This window comes from Falco naumanni, chromosome 6, assembly GCF_017639655.2.
Source record: "Falco naumanni isolate bFalNau1 chromosome 6, bFalNau1.pat, whole genome shotgun sequence".
Taxonomy (NCBI): Eukaryota; Metazoa; Chordata; class Aves; order Falconiformes; family Falconidae; genus Falco; species Falco naumanni.
The window spans coordinates 91,374,690-91,390,987 of NC_054059.1; the positions used below are offsets into that span (position 1 = coordinate 91,374,690).

A 16,298-nucleotide genomic window follows, 5' to 3' on the forward strand; every position below is an offset into this window, starting at 1 on the left:
CTCACAGCATTAGCTAGAGGCTTGTGGGTAGAGAGAACATGAGCTCAGTAGCTGCTCTACAGCAAAAAGAACTAAAAAAGAATATGCTCTTTTAAGCTTGCTAGCCAAATAAAACCACAGAATTAAGAGATACTTTGAATGAACAAAATCATCTTGCATCAAGAAATACAAGAAGAAGATTGCTTTAAACCCACTGCTCAAGGCTGATGTATGTACCAGGCTCCAACATACAGGTTTTTTCATATCCTCTACACAAGCCAAAGCTTGGTTCTATGACTAGGAGAAAAACATACTTGAGCCTCAGCGCACAGCGGTCCATGTTCTCATACATACTCAATAGCATACGGTGTGTGTCAAAAAGCCTGAACCCTGCAGTAGGCCAGACATTTTGCACCACTCTTTGATATAATGTTATATCAAATGTTATATAAAAATATTCAATATAATGAAAAATGATATTTTGGAAGAAGTCTGTATCAATAGCATATCCCTTGTGTTTTACCGCATTCCTGTAGCCCAACTTCTTCAAAGGTGGTGTGGGTTCATTATGGAATTTAAGAATGAGAAAAGTTAAGCTTCCCAGACCTCCAAGAAGTTGTTTGACGCTGGCTAGAGTGGGATGTGGGAGCACATCTGCAATTAGCATTGAAACTGGAGTAAATTTTTTAACTTTTCAGACAAGGTTTGCCTTGAAGCTCACTTCTTCCCCCTCCCCCCAAACTGTTTACCTACACTGTTGCGTTACTTTGCTCGCACATTTGTGAGTTTTCTTTCAGTTGCTGGTTGGTTTTGTTTTTAATAGAAGGAATGTTGTAGAATTTAATTCAAAGGACAGAACTACGGTAGTTTCAGTCTGTGCAGGATCCTCACCACAGCTTCCCTAATCTTTCATGTGATGCAGAAGAACCCCCAACCATACAAGTCATCTGATCCAGACAACAGCATTTACACAACTTGACACATTATCGTAGTAAGTTAAACTACTGTCTGTTAGGGCACAGTTTAAGTCTTTTAATAGATAAGCAGCAATTAGTTTGCTTTTATGGAAGTTAGGGTAATTCTTTTTGCCTGGCAAATCACCAATGCAACCACTGGTTAATTCCTATGTTACAGAAGAGACCCACTAACAAAGCCTGCAGCATCAGTAGCATCTGAAATCATAAAATAATTTCTGAGATTTTGGTACAATTTTGTCTGGATAACAGCTCAGAAACAGATGGTAAGCAGTCTCTATGAAGAGGGTTATCAGAATTTTACAAACTAAGGCATAATCATAGCAGACTTTGGACCTTGCAAACTGCAGTAACGCATTAAGAACTCTACAAACATTCATCCTATGTACAACTTAATGCTGCAAGGGAGTTTCCTCAACACGTGATAAACAGGTCAAGGAGGCCTAAGTTGGTCTCACGCTTTGTTAAAAGTCACAACAGCAAGATAAGCAGGATATATTCAAACCATCTTAAAAGACCAAAGAAGTCAAATTGCACCTCTGCAATCCCTTACCCACTTCTTGAGTAAAAACACACACAGAAGCCATGAAGCTTTTGTGTATAACGTGTTGTCAAATTATGACATATTACATGTCTGCAATTACTAGCCTTAGGGCTACCAATAAACATGGTTATCAAGACTATTGTTGACAGTGTCATTCTCCTATAAAGATGAAATTTCTCAGTGCTATTTTGTCTTTTAGAGATACAGAAATTCGGATGCCTTAAATAGAAATTAAAAAATAATTTGGTCTCAAAATTACACAGTATTTTTCTGACATTCTCATGTTAAATTCTATCTGCAGTCAAGAGCCTACGGGGGGGCAGGGGAATCACACTCAAAAAGGATATTCAACCATAGCTTGTATTCCATTTCTCTTGAATATAACAATGCGCTGAACTTTTCCAACAGGGTTGCACACAGTATACAAGACATCCTAAGGAAGAAGAAAAAAAAATTTTAGTCAGATGTGACATTTCAAACACTTTAGGTTGACAAAACATTTTCTTGCATTGACATTTAAATGCCAGAGAGCAAAGAAAAAGCATGTTAATTTTTCAATTATCATTTTCCCTATACAATTTATATACTCATGATTAGCATTTTAATGGATTAACATAGTACAGGCACTCAAATCTGAAAAAAACCCAGGAAAAACCTACTATAAGAAGTACTCATGCAAACATTAGCTCAACACAGTTGAAGATATGTGTTAAAAGCCCATAGTTGCATCGATGTCTCAGGCTATGCTCCCTGTTAAACATGCACTCAGTAGTTTTACCAAGGCAAAGACAGACAAAGTGACCCAGTAGTTACAGCACATTGGATTTCATAAGGCTCTAGCAGCTGAGGGTTGTTTTTTTTTTTTTATCATTGATGGTCATTTTCAGAAGAGTAACTGTGGGTAGCCCATGATGTGAGCTTATCGAATGTATTTCAATCGTATTCACCTGAATTAAAGGCACTGCAAGTGGTTGCTGTGCTTCTTCAGTTAAGGCAGAGAAAACTTCTGACAGGAAACACTCTGTTCATACAAACTCACTGTTAACACTCTGCTTTCACCAGCATTTGTCTATATTACTAGGAACAAATAAAATTCAAGACCATCTTCAGTGCTGCAGGGGAACCAAACAGTAAGGAGAAAAGCTCTCCTTACTGCACATCAGGCCAGGCTTAGGTGCTAGGAGGACCTCAAACAACACTTGATTACATCTAACAATCCAGACATTATGGTACCAGAAACTAGTCTCCAGCGTAAATCTGTCCAAGAACAGCAAGTTTATTTTAGAGTGATTACACACCCATACTCAGAATTCCCAGGACTTGGGCTTGAGAACCTGAACAAACAGGAACCATGATTTCTTGAAACAATTCACCTGTTAGATCATGTTCAAACAGCTGAAAGCACCTAAGTGTTACCTGTCAGTCAGTCTCACAGCTAAACTTAGCAGGCACAGGCACTGACTTCTCAGTGAAACACTCTACCACAATCTATTTTTCCCTTCCTTTCTTTCTATCTAAATGAAATAATTCCAAAATGCTCATTCCAAGATCTTTGTGTACATCCTCAGGTTTACTTGGGGGATGAGAGAGAAGGGGGAAAGGAACTAGGTATAGTATTTATTATTGTGTTCTGCAGAATAGTGGAGCAACTGGAAGGCAAAGTGGTCAGGGTGCATGCTGGAATTCTTAGGAATAAACCAAACACACCCCCATAAACTCACCTATCCCCTGCCAACAAGAAACCAGAAAAAGAGGATGTCTTATCGCTGGCGTCAGATGCAGCGGTGTAACTCCTGGCTTATATAAAGTACTGTAAGGTTTAATATATGGGCATATTACCACTAAAAAACACAAACAAAAAACCCCACAACAAACCAAAAACATTGTTCATCCTCAGGCGCCTTGCTCCAGACACTCCAGTGAGTGCTCTGCATAGCTACATGAAGCAAGCACAGGAGACTGTCAATCTTAAGATTTCCAGAAGATGGACAGACATTTTTAGAAATTATTCAAGTAGCCTGAACCCCTAAAAAATAAGATTTATGAGATCATTTACTGGTGTATTTTCTATGCACACTCAATAGCACAAGCAGCTGCCTTCCATCTCCTCTTGTTGGGGAGGAGAGTCCTGAAAACTTTCCAGCCAGGTGACACTAATTTTCAGGCATATTATTTTCTTTTACAATTTGTCTTTCAAAAGATTCCGTCACAGCCACTTAATTAAAAAGTAGTCTTTCAAAATGTGAGCTCTACTCAAAACGCCATCAGTGTCATTAGCCAGCAGGCAGACACACAGAGCTGAACTTATTAAATTTGTTTTTTATTTAAAGTCAGCTACCACATCAATCAAGTGATTCACAAGATACGGTAACATGGGATATGTTAAATAAAAAAATTAACACTAACATTATATACATACTAGGATGTCATAAAAAAAGGAGGTGCAACAATCTAACCTCAGTTGGCAGTGAAGTTTATAACATGTCAGTTGCCAAGGCAAACCACCCCTTCCTTGTGCACGTAGGGAAGGTTTAGAAGGTAAGTGAGAACCAAGAGACACCAGCAGAGCTGTAACTGAACAGGCAGTAAGGACTGCAGCAGCAGGGGTCACTTCGAAAAGCTCTGTTTCAGCAGACAAATATGTTTGTTCTTACAGACAAATCCCTGATGAAGTTCTGCCCACAGATGAGGAAACTGGAAAACAGAACTTCGAACACCTGCATAGGACACATCAGGCAAAACTTTTCCAAAACACCAAACATCCCCCCCCCCCCATCACAAATGGGTGGGAAGTAATTAGGCATTAAACGCAGTTAACTTGCCCTTCTTGCCCTTGGCTGCCACACCCCTCTAAAAAGAAAATAAGCAGGTCACAATTGTAATGGAGGAAATAAGCTGTAGCAAAATTTTAAAATAATTTGGCTTCTTCTACAAGATGGCCTTGAGCAGGCCAATTTCTCTGCAACAACTGTAGCTTGTTTTGAAAGAAAAGCTCTTAAGAATTCTAGAACAGTCTATTGCAGTTATTCAGACAGACCTGTCACTTAATCTCGTTGCAATTTTTCATCTATTTTGTTTAACTGTAGTTCAAATTTAAGGAGACAAAAAGTGTTGAAGAGAGAGAGCTGGTGTTGGGTCTTGTGTGTTTTTTGGGGAGGTTTTTTGGTGGTTTTTTTGTTGGTGTCTTGTGGTGTGTTGTGGGTGGTTTTGTTTTTTTAATAAGGCAGACTTTTAAGTTAACTGTTTCTTTAACCCATTGGCCAAGTGCAAAATTTTTATTTTTCTCATCACATTCCTAGCTGTTACAGGTTCAACTCTCTTTCCAGTTGCTATAACTCTACCAGTCTACATTATCTCCAATGAGCTCTGATGCTTGCAAGTAATTTTCACAATCTGTTTGCTTATATGCCTGAGAAACAGTTGGGGGCAGCGGGAGGAATAAGGGGAGGGTGGGTGGGGTGGTGTTTGTTTTCACAAAGAAAGCTACTGTGCTAGAGGCTTCATCCTCAGAATTTCCATGGAACTCTCCTAGCCCAGAATGATGCTTCTGCTACCAGTTTCCTCAAGCATCCACACTCAACTTAGCTGCTTATGCAAGCCAAATTTAAAATGAATGAATGAAACAGTTCCAAAATTTGCATTACAGTCACATGCAAAGAATAGTTTAACTTAGTGGGTTTTCTCACACAGCTCAAAGCAAGTATATTTCTAAACACTGATGAAAAAGCAACTCATACCTTGCCATGCTTTTCTATAAAGGAAACTGACAGGAGAAAGAAAATTCATCATCCACTGATGAATCAACAGGCAAAACCCTACTGGTATTCACAATACAGTGAAGCAACAAGCATGACATGGAACTGACTGCTTTAAGTAATTTCAGGAATACTAAGTTTCAATTAATTTGTTAACATAATATACGGCACATTAAACAAAAGTTGATAATTGCATTAAATTATGTGGTTCCACACAACACAAACACTGACTGATCCATATTTCCCTAAGAACAAGTAACTTATGCTTGTATCACAGTAATCTAAGTTTGCTTAAAGCAGACTTGTAAATTTTTTTTCTGAAATATTTCCGTGCAATTCAACATGTATTATAAAGCCTCTGTAAAAATATAAGCATTCAATGCATGAGAAAACATGCGTTCTTAAATACTAGCAAAAAACAACTGTATCATTTAAAAAACATGCACATGTGCCATAAATAGATGGCAATAAATTAGTATGCAACTATATGTACAGTATAACTTGAAATACTGAAAAGTAAAAGGTATTGGCCCAAATAAAAGTGAGGAAGATTCCATCAAACTAGAGCTGATCATCAACAGATGAATTTTTCAACTTCCCACAAAGGAAATACTTAAGAATGAAGGACTGCAATAAAATAACCCCTCCTACCGGAAAAATTACTTGCTATTTAAACATACACCACTCGAAGCCTAAAAGCTAAATGACATTCCTGATGTAGTGGCAACACATTTGGACATATTACAGAAGCATGTAGCAGTTTAAACATTTCAAAATCCTGACCATTGAAGTCTTAAAATGTATTGGAAAATATCTGCACGACGAGACGAAACGTTTTTTCCCAGAACATGCATGTTACTTATGTGAAGATGGTGTAAAGCTTTGGTAGGTGAATTTAATTCCTGACTCAAATTAACAGCGTACAATGTATTTCCAATGTGCACTATTTGTTAATGTAACAGGTTGTTGCTCCCTGCCTTCTTTTATTTTATTAAAAGATGAAAAAAAGAAAAAGAAAACAGAAGAAACAGAAGAAACATACCACTGTAATTGGGTAGAGAGGATTCTGAATTGACAACAGGAGAACTTTATTTCCACCAGATGGGTCATCGGTGTTCCCTGGCCGAGTAATCCTCTTACTTGTTGAGTAGTTGAAAAAGGCTTGCTGTCCAGCAATGTATACAGGTTCATCTGCTGCAAATGTTACACATTTCTTCGCACTCTCTACATTTTCAAACTCCACCAGAGCCTGGCGCTTAAATGGCATCATCATGACATAGCTGGTGAGAGAAACATTACAGTAAAGTTTTCCTACGTGCTTACTCAAAACTACTCCAAAGTCCCAAACTGTCACGTATGATACCTTTTTTCTAAAGTGTTGCTAGCAACAGCATAAAAGGCAGGTCTCCCTGCTCACGCTTCCCAAACCTGGACAGTGCATTTCTAAAGCATTTGCACAAAACACAGAAATGCAGATGTAAGATAAATAACTATTAAGCTGCTGTTTTCCTGAAAAAGTTCAATGGATAAAACCATTCAACCAACAATCGATTATTCACGAACTTACCAGAACTACAATTAATATTAAAAAAATTAAAGCCATTTACGAAGTATTTAAAATACTGTTTTTGACACAAAACTACTTTAGAGGAAATAAACAGAAGTATTCTAGTTAACCAAATTCAGATACAGACAAACTCCAGAAGCTTTGTCAGCTGATTTAAGTTTTCAAAAAGTAAAGCTCTCAGGCTAAAATGTACCTATTTGTACTCCTGAACAAACCTGTGCTCACTTCATTTTTTTTTTTTTTTAAGATACTGGTACAAGTATAATTCAATTATTTGACTATTAAGGCAGTGAAAAATATTGTACTATTTACAACACCCTATTTGACTTCAATACATACATTTACTTGAAAAGAAATGCAAATTCCCAAAAAGAAGCCCTCAAAACTCAGAATAGCTGGTGCTACCCATTTGCCTTTACTATTTTGTTCACAGATGAAAAGTCTTTACGACATATAACCTCTGAAGGGGCTTTCTCTCAATAACCATCTCATTCTGAAGGTCTTACCCTATCACAAGCACTCCTCCCAGACGAAATGATAGGGAAAAGCATCGCCTGCTCTGCGGCCCATCATTTTTGGTGTATTCACTCGTATTGACACAACGACCCTTGTGCTGTTGCACAATGCAGTTTAGCTACAGCTCACGTTAAGGCCAGGAGCAGCGGTGCTGCTGAAGGCTGACAGCAGACACCAGGGCGTGCAGACAGCGTGAGCCCACTCCACCAGACTTCCCACGTGCCAACGGAGAGCCTTCTCGCAGCCAGAAAATCTTCATGCTTTACTATTAACTAAGTTCAGGATTTCAAATGGCTATCATAATATATTTAAAGAGGTCCAAGTGACTGTTAAATAACGCTCCTAACTCGTCCAGAGATGTGACTCTATACTGCTTGACATACCATATGGTTCCGAACTTTTCAAGAGCTTCCACAAGATCTGCTTCCACAACTGATTCACACAGCCCTCGGACATGGACGACAGGAGAAACAGAGACTTTGTGATGACTTCCCCCGGCATCCTAGCAACAAAATGACATTTTAAAATTCAACACCGAACAACGCATACTGCTATCATTAACTAAAATTAAATATCTGGCAGACACTACACTGGGTCCAGAAGTACCCATCTAAATGTACAATCCAAGCATGGTTTAAATAACTTAACTTTTCTTTCCAAACAGATTGCCAAGTTCAGTTGCTGAAATCTACTTGAAATAAAAAGCTTTGCAGATTTCATTAATGTGTTTGCACAATCAAGATTTTTCCAATACAAAAAGAGCCTACTTAACACTTGGCTGAATTGCAAGAGGTCTTCCACCCTATTTGTTAAAAGCATAAAAAAATAATAAATACTTGGACATGCACAATAGCTAAAATATTTCCATCACTCTTCCTGTTTATTTATGCCAGTATTTGTTTGAGGCAGGCTGGGGGGATAAAAAAAGCAAGAACAAACAAGGGCCATCAGTAAACTGAATGAAAACTGATTGTTTTTCTAATGTACAAAGAGCTGTGCCCCACGATGCAAGAAAACGCCAGCTCCATACTATACTTGAAATAAATCCAACCTCCCTTCTAATTCTGAACACTCTTCACACGTTTTCAAAAACTCGCAAGTTCTGTACCTATGGGCACACTCTCTCTTTTCACCCCGACGGTGGCTACCACTAACAGATTGAGCTGTTGTACATTGGCGCACACAGCTCCCACTACGCGCAATTTCCAGAGCTATCGCTATGACTTCAGTGTCCGTTCTGTGCTACTGAAGAATTCAGGTTGGAATCAGCTCATTTTTCCATGCAAAGCCTGAAGAGGGATGAAATTTATCTTATATATTCTAAGACATGGTGGTTAAAAAAAAAAAAAAAAGATATTATGTAAGCCAATAATGAGAGATAAAGAAAGATTAGAGATAATAAAGGGCACGCTAAATATAACTACCAGCACCCAAATTTCATACAGTGTAACAGCAGTGTAAAGTTGCTGTATTCAAATTTAGCAACTACATCAATGTGTTTGATCTAACAGATCAAGTCTTGTTGGATTTTCACTTTTTCACCAGAAGTAGTATAGCATCTTCTGGAACGAGAGAGAGATTCTCATTCATAGCACAAAGAAGCATTCAGCTCCAGTAATTAAGTAACCACAGTGATTGCTAGTACGGCTACACACATTCCTCTCTTCCCTATCTGTCTGAACTGCAGATTAAAGGAAAAACATTCCAGATAAACACAGAGAAGACTAAATTTGTTGGTAATTCCTGTGTTCCATACACAGCTTTCCCAAAACAATTACGTATTTTCTCTTTAAACTGAGAATTTGACCACTCCACTTGAACCAAAAGGCAGCACTTCAGACTCTGTCAGATGTCAGAACAATCTGGTGTGTAATTTTTTTAAGCTTAGCTTACATTCTATTCGCTTGCAGTACGAAAGCATTTTAAGTAGCAACACATTTCTTTGAGTAAGAGCTGTGACAATCGTGGGAAAACGCCACTACTGATATCTGTGTAAGATATGATATATCCTGATTAATTAGCTGAGGTCTACAGCAGTAGCAGTGATCAAAGCAGTCATAAAGGGTCAATACTTTGAACTGCAAATCTTAGGCACCTGCAGGAGGAACAGAACTACATGGAGGCTTTTCTTTTCAGCTTCTATGTTCTTTACCCGCATACACGTTTCAAAGCTGAAAGAGTACCTAAGGAAACCTTCAAAAGAAAACTAACAATAAATACCAGCTTTTCCTGCAAAGTCTGTTACTCTAAGGTGTTAAGATAGCAGGCACCTTTATTTTATTTACAGTCTACAGAACAATCAGAAGTTATTAAATCAACTATTCATTGCCCTGCATACTTGTTAAGATCCTAGTTAATGCTAGAGGCACGCATTTTCTTTTGTTTCCTTTTCTTTAACACATTCAAGAAAACTCACCAAAAAATACTTCTGTTTAATCAGATGGCAAACATAAGCGATGATTTTCCTCTGTGAAGCAAAGATTCACTACAAAGAGCTACCTTACTTAATTAGCACCCCCATACATCAAGTCAAGCTTTCCAGAGTGGATCATCACAGAACGATGCGTCTCTCTCCCTCCCCTGCCCAGTCTTCTGTTAGTTTCAGTTCATGTTTCTTTATCACACATATCCATTTGTATTTTTCTTTATTAACACTGAATTTACGCTTGCCTACTAAAGATACAAATCTTTCTAACAGTTAAAACTCTCTCAAAAATTAAGGCTTTTATACTTGCATCTTTAAATCCATTATATAAATTACACACACATATACAGGTGTCTGCACTTCTGCAACTGGAACCATTCCATCAGCAAATACAAATTTTGCTTTCTTTTGTAGTAAAAGCAACATTTGGCTTTCCAAGCCAAATTTCCTTCTCCCATAACACCAAATACATCCCTTAGTAGAGTGTAGTATAGTAGGAGATTCAGCAAGAATCAAAAATTGTAGCACTGCTGCTATTGTAGTAACTTCCGCAAAAGCTCAGGAGGCATGGAATAAAAAAATAAAAAAAAAAACCAAACCAAAACCCACAGAACAGTGAAATCTCAGTCACTTGCCATGAAACTAAGGATTTACCTACACAGCATTTCAGAAACTAATTTATACAGATAAACCCACTGTATTTACAAATGGCAAAATCAGAGGGCCTCTGCTTTACTCAAAAGAGCTTCCAAGTAGCAGCAGTAAACAGCAGCACAAGAATTGAGAGCAAGTCAGTCCCGAGCCAGGAATCCGCAAACTAACATTCACAGAGCATATTGGTGAAAGACATGAACATGTGCCACAGGCATATGTTTGAGTGCAAGAAAGTCTTCACAAAGAGCAGACATACGTATTATTGTCAAACAAGTTTTGCAGCTACCGTTCAGGAATCCAGAATGATACCTGTTTCCTCTAAAAGAAGGAGAAATAAAGTCACATGAAAAACCGAACGTGTAAGCATAAAGTATCTCCACAGCTAAGGTCCAAATGTACATTCGACTCATCCAACGGCTGCCATCATTTCTTCCTGGAGATGAGAAATGCAGGATTTTTAACCAAGATCTCATGGCCACTGTATCCTGAAAACTACACGTGCTGTAGCTGTCACACAGACAAAGGTTTCACCAAAGCATCTGCTCACACACAGATTAACCGCCACCCGTATTTCTCTGCTTACAAAGGAGCCTTCCAGTAACTCCAGCTCCCACAATGGCAAAAAAGCCCCATGCAAAACTCTAACACTTATACTCCACCAAAGCCAGAAGAACCGTTGCTCTTCTGATGTTACTGCTGTACCCATTAATATAGGTGGCTTAAGGGTTTCTGAAAGCTCAGTAACAATTTCTTGAAGAATCATTAGCTGGACAGAAACCGCAATTATTAAATAGATAATGGAAACAGACTTCCTTTCTAAGTGCTCAAGACCAGGAACAGGAACAGAAAAAGTTTCCCTCAAGAAAGAAGCAAGGAAGATAAAAACACTTAACGTTGAAACCAAGCTTCTGTAGAAAGCCGAGGCATGAAGGGAAGTGCTGACATAACCAAGCAGATGAAGCACAAACAAGTGACTTCACATACGTAAGACTGCAACAGAAGCAGCTTCAAAGCATGGCCATAGCGCTTTAACACCTGTTCTTTGGTGACCCTACATGGTTCTAGACAATTTTTTAAATAAGACACTGGTTTCTTGCTAACAAATGACGATTTGCCATTCCAAAAGGGAAGGAAGTCATCATGGGCTCTAGGATGATGTCTCTCTTGCTCACCAATTCCAGATTAGAGAATTTTTTACCACCTGTTTCCACATAAATGCATCCTTTATCCTCTTTCCAGATACTTTCCGGTCAGCACGTTCACCTCAGTTCTATTAGTCCGTACTGCCTTTTTTGGGCCATCTGCTCCTTTACTCTTCCTCTGCTTACCTCCACCATCTCTCTTTTTCTCCTTACTACAAAAGGACTGCACTCCTCCTTCGTATTATCTCCATCAGGTACCTAAACGTACTGTTATTTTATTTCTCACCATTCAGATTATCTTATTCACTCTCAACTTTTTCCTCTCGCTGCATCCCTCTTAAATGCTCTGAAATTGCTCTTATAAACACGACAGAACTGGGCGGGGGGGGGAAGCACTGAAAGGTTGCTTATTAGGTATGTAATTAGGTAAGCACCAAAAACCTTATTAATGCCTAACTATGGACTGATCTGCATCCAGCTGCCTTGCAGCATGTCAAGGGTAGCTAAAATTACCACACTATAAAGACAAGGTCAAGGTACACAACACATTCCCCTATAATCTCAGCTCTGCCCACTCGGGATGGCCTGATGAGAAATGGCTTTCGTAAGCAGATATGCAGCATTTTGTGTACACTCTTCCACCACCAGCTGTACGACACGACGGTGGCATTACTTAAAGCTGTTTGCCCTGTCGTACATCATCCCTGCTGACCACACCAGCCTGACTCGAGCAGATCTGTAGTTTCCCTACAAAGATACAGGAGAAACCCCCCTCTCTGCCACCTGGAATTCCTGTAGCTTTGCAGTGGCAACATAATTCCAGTACACAGTGAAGTAAGACAGTGTCCTAGAACAACCAAGCAAACAAAACAAAGGTTCCACGGCAGTAGAAGTACCAGTTCTGCACATCCTGGATTTTTTTTTTTTTTTTGGTGTTGGCTGGTTGGCTTGTTTTGGGGGTTGGGAGGCGGCTAGGCAGGAGAAGGGGGTTAATCACACCCCATAATCCCGAAGGCTACCTAGCAATTTAGTTTTGTTTCAGATGTGGAGTCTGGTGTATCATTTCTTTTGTTTAATGCATTCCTCTTCCTAGCGCTCTCTACCACTGTGTCCTTTCAATGACTACAACTGCCACAAGACAGAATACCTGCACTCTGGCTCCTTCTGCTAATTCTGAATCTGCCCTGAGGTGGCCAGGCCATTGGACTAGATGATCACTGTAGATCCTTTCCAGCTGAAATATTCTATTCTATTTTCCATTCTGGTCAGAACAATCTGAATATCCCTTTAAAAACAACAAACTACACCCCAAAACAAAACCCCACACAATACACAGCATCATCAGGAGATTCAACAGTTACTTATTTTAATAGAGGACAAAGGAGAAGATTAACACTTACTTCATAACCAATTTCTAGGATGTACTTCATTTAAGGAATGGATATATGAACAAATTGCTGCAAAATAGGTCAAGAGCCGTACCTCCCTGCCAGCTAGCTACCGTTACCGAAAACGCCTGTGATAGACACAAAGCAACCGAGTTGCAAAGTGAGCCGCTTTCCATTTACCGCAAAGCAAGAACGCTGCATGCAGGACATCACAGCAGAGTAGCTGAGAAGCTGCAAGTTCACTTCCCTCTCTTACCTTGTGGTAGCTTGTAGCTACATTTGCGAGTATTTAATTGCCGTATCTCATGTCCCCAACCGTAAGAATATGGATAATAGATCTTCCTTACTGAATTCACAGAAACATTTGAGAATAGCTATGTCAGACAGTGAGGCAAATGGATGCTACGGAAAATACAGGCTGTCTAAATACAACATTAATCAACGAAACTGAAATTTAAGGAAGAGGGGACAAAGCTGAAAGGCCCTCCAAACCCCCTCAAACACAGCTCTTAATCCACATTCTCCCAGTGTCCTGACCCCCGTTACACTGTGATTCTGACTCCTCTGCCAAGGCTTCACCACCACCCAACATTGCCTCTGTAAATGTCATTCTTTCAGATCATCCTCTCATCAACAGAATACTTCCGCAAGACCACCTCCTACTCCTCCCATGGTCAACATTCTGCTCTGTTCCAGGCTCTCCATGCTCCTCAGCCTTCAGATGAGCCATGAGGAGGGTACACCTCTGGGCTATGAGAAGCATCCACATGAGTGGGAAACACAGGAAAAAGAACAGCAAAATACATTTTGGTTTTCTCTATCATAGAGATGGAGCATACAGACTTCTAGGCACCTACTCGGGGGGTGGGACGACACCCCAAAACCTACAACCATGAAGAGTTTGTTCAACCCAACAAAACAATCCCAGAGGAACAGGAAAGTGGCACAATAATAAATAGAGACCAGCACACAGACTCCACCAGCCCGCTAGCCAGGGGTCCCACCACAAACCTGCTTTTGTGCAAAGACAGCATATAATCCATATGCACGTACAGTTCACCATATTCTAGGACACGTTAAAAAAAAGTGAGGCTAACTGACTCCTACCACTCTTTTTACCCCAGTCATCCATTTTCCCATTCCTCCTTCTAATTCCCCATTCTATTCAGTTCCTCGTACTCCATCTTCACCAATTCCTTTTTCTGCTCTTCTCTGAGCAACACAGGATACTGACACTTCTTCCTTCCTCTCAGCCGACCTTCATCTTATACGTCTTTGCCCTGAATGACATACAACTTTTACAAGCTAAGAACATTTCCCTGGAGAGAAATGAAAAACATATGTCACAGAATAAATAAGTTTCCTGCACAAATTTTTAATCTATTAGAGGAAAAAAAACCCCAACCTAAAATTCACATTAACTCTAATGAACAGATGCTGGCATTTTGCTATTAAAAGCCCCACATAAAAAAGCTCTCAGTCATTCGTTTTTCATATATCTACTTGACATTATAGCTTATCCTTAAGAAACTAGTTTGATCTTTTATTAACGAGGCAATTCTGCCTCTCCAACAGTGGACTTGTGCATGCAGCTTTGCCAATAAATCACTGTGTGGCCACGTACCTCCTCGAGGCACACTGCAACTGACACAACAACCTACCTAAAAATCCTCATGTTCTTCGTTTGCTACACATTTTCAGTTTCTTTACTCATGAGACTCAGCACATACCGTTCTTGAAATCCCAAATGTAAAGTTACAAACATACCCCATGCTCCCATTACCTGAAGGGGCAGGGCAGTGTCCCCTGCACATTAACGGGGATAAATTGAGATATCGAGTTCAAGATGAAGATAATCTGAGCCAGAACCCAGAACGGAAGGGGGGCGGGGGGATAGAACAGAAGTAAGAACTACCTGATTTCATAAAATACTGCAGAAAAGGGGAAAGGCAAGAGCAGTATCTTGTTCCTACTTGCAACACTGCATCCCGTCCAGCCCTCCGGCATGACAAAATCCCAAGATAACTTAAGCAAGCACATGAACTTCACTCAGAACTGGTCTTTAAGACAAACACGTTGCTAAGCCTCGCCCGCGAGAGAGACGGTGCTCTGTCGCAATAAACTACAGAATTAAAACCGTTCTCTTCAGAGCTGTATCTTGCAGTTTACCGAGGAACCTTTGCACTGATGTAGCGGGTACCCCATCGCTGAGAGGTGCGGCCGTCGGAGAGACGGTAACAGCAAAGGCTCTCGCTAACTCACCCCAGCGACAAGCGGGTCCGTTCTGACAAATCACAACACAGAAGCACTCTAAATGTCAAGGTCTGCCATTAAATCAGTGTCTTCTCGATCGTGCTTTCACCGGTCAGAAACGGAGAGCCATCAAGAAGAAACATGGCTACGATCTGCCAGACAATTAAGTTAGCCAAGACGTAACGCCGTGGGCACACGAGTACCATTAGCCCAAATTCACGGGTCAGGAACTACACCCGGGTGGGAATCCACGAAGCCGAAAACGCGAGCGGCAAAACCCGCAGCGAGGCGGCGTAGCACGGGGGGGGAGGGAGGCCGAAAGCAGACACGCCGCCCGCCAGACACAAAGATGGCACAGGAGGACGGGAGCAGCCCCCGGCCGCCTCTCTACAGCCCCCCCGGCAACCGGGCAGGCCCGCAGCCCGCGGCGGCACAGCCCGAGAGGCAGCGAGCTGCCCACGGCCCGCCCGCCGCCCTGCAGCCGCCCGGGCCCCGCCGCGGCGGGAACCGCCGGCCCGAGCGCCCGCCCGGCCCCTCCCGCCCTTCCCGCCCCCCGCCCGCGGCGACGCGCCCCCCGCCGGAAGCGCCTCCGTGCCCGGGGAGCGGCCCCGGGAATGCCGCTTGGCCGGCGCTGCCCTGTCGCCCCCGCGGGAAGCCCGCCGCCGGGAGAGCGCCCCCCACCCTCGGGCAGAGCGGCGGGGGGCGGCCCGCAGGCCCCCCCCGCCCCGGCAGCCGCCGCGGCCCTCACCCCGCCCGAGAAGCCCCCTCCGCGCGGCGGGGGCGGCTTGTCCCGCCGGCTCTCGCTCTCCTCTGCGCCGCTGTACTCGATCTCGCCTTCCTCCGCAGCGGCGCTGGGCTTCAGCCGCTTGGCCTGGCTCTCGTAGGCGCCGTCCTCCTCCTCCTCCTCCTCCTCCTCGTACCGCTCTCCAGACGACGGCGACGACATAGCCGCGAGAGAGAGGGAGGGGACGGGACGACCGGGCTGCGCGGCGGGAGGCGAGACGACAGCGGGGACGCGATCGGGGTGGGAGCCCGGCGGCGGCGGCGAGCCCCAAAGATGCTGTGCGCTCCGTCCCCCCGCACACACCCCTCCCCGCGCCG

The 16,298-nt window shown here is 41.9% G+C and overlaps 1 protein-coding gene across 1 annotated transcript in view; it reads right to left on the bottom strand.

The window, feature by feature from the left end:
• Positions 1-16,298, bottom strand: part of HNRNPLL (heterogeneous nuclear ribonucleoprotein L like) — a 29,884-nt gene extending 13,586 nt beyond the window's left edge. The window contains exons 1-4 of the mRNA XM_040597805.1: positions 15,946-16,298; positions 7,719-7,837; positions 6,295-6,532; positions 1,845-1,930 (exon numbers count right to left, since the gene is read on the bottom strand). Coding sequence (XP_040453739.1) covers positions 1,845-1,930; positions 6,295-6,532; positions 7,719-7,837; positions 15,946-16,143 — 641 coding nt within the window. The 5' untranslated portion in view covers positions 16,144-16,298. The remainder of the gene's footprint in view (positions 1-1,844; positions 1,931-6,294; positions 6,533-7,718; positions 7,838-15,945) is intronic.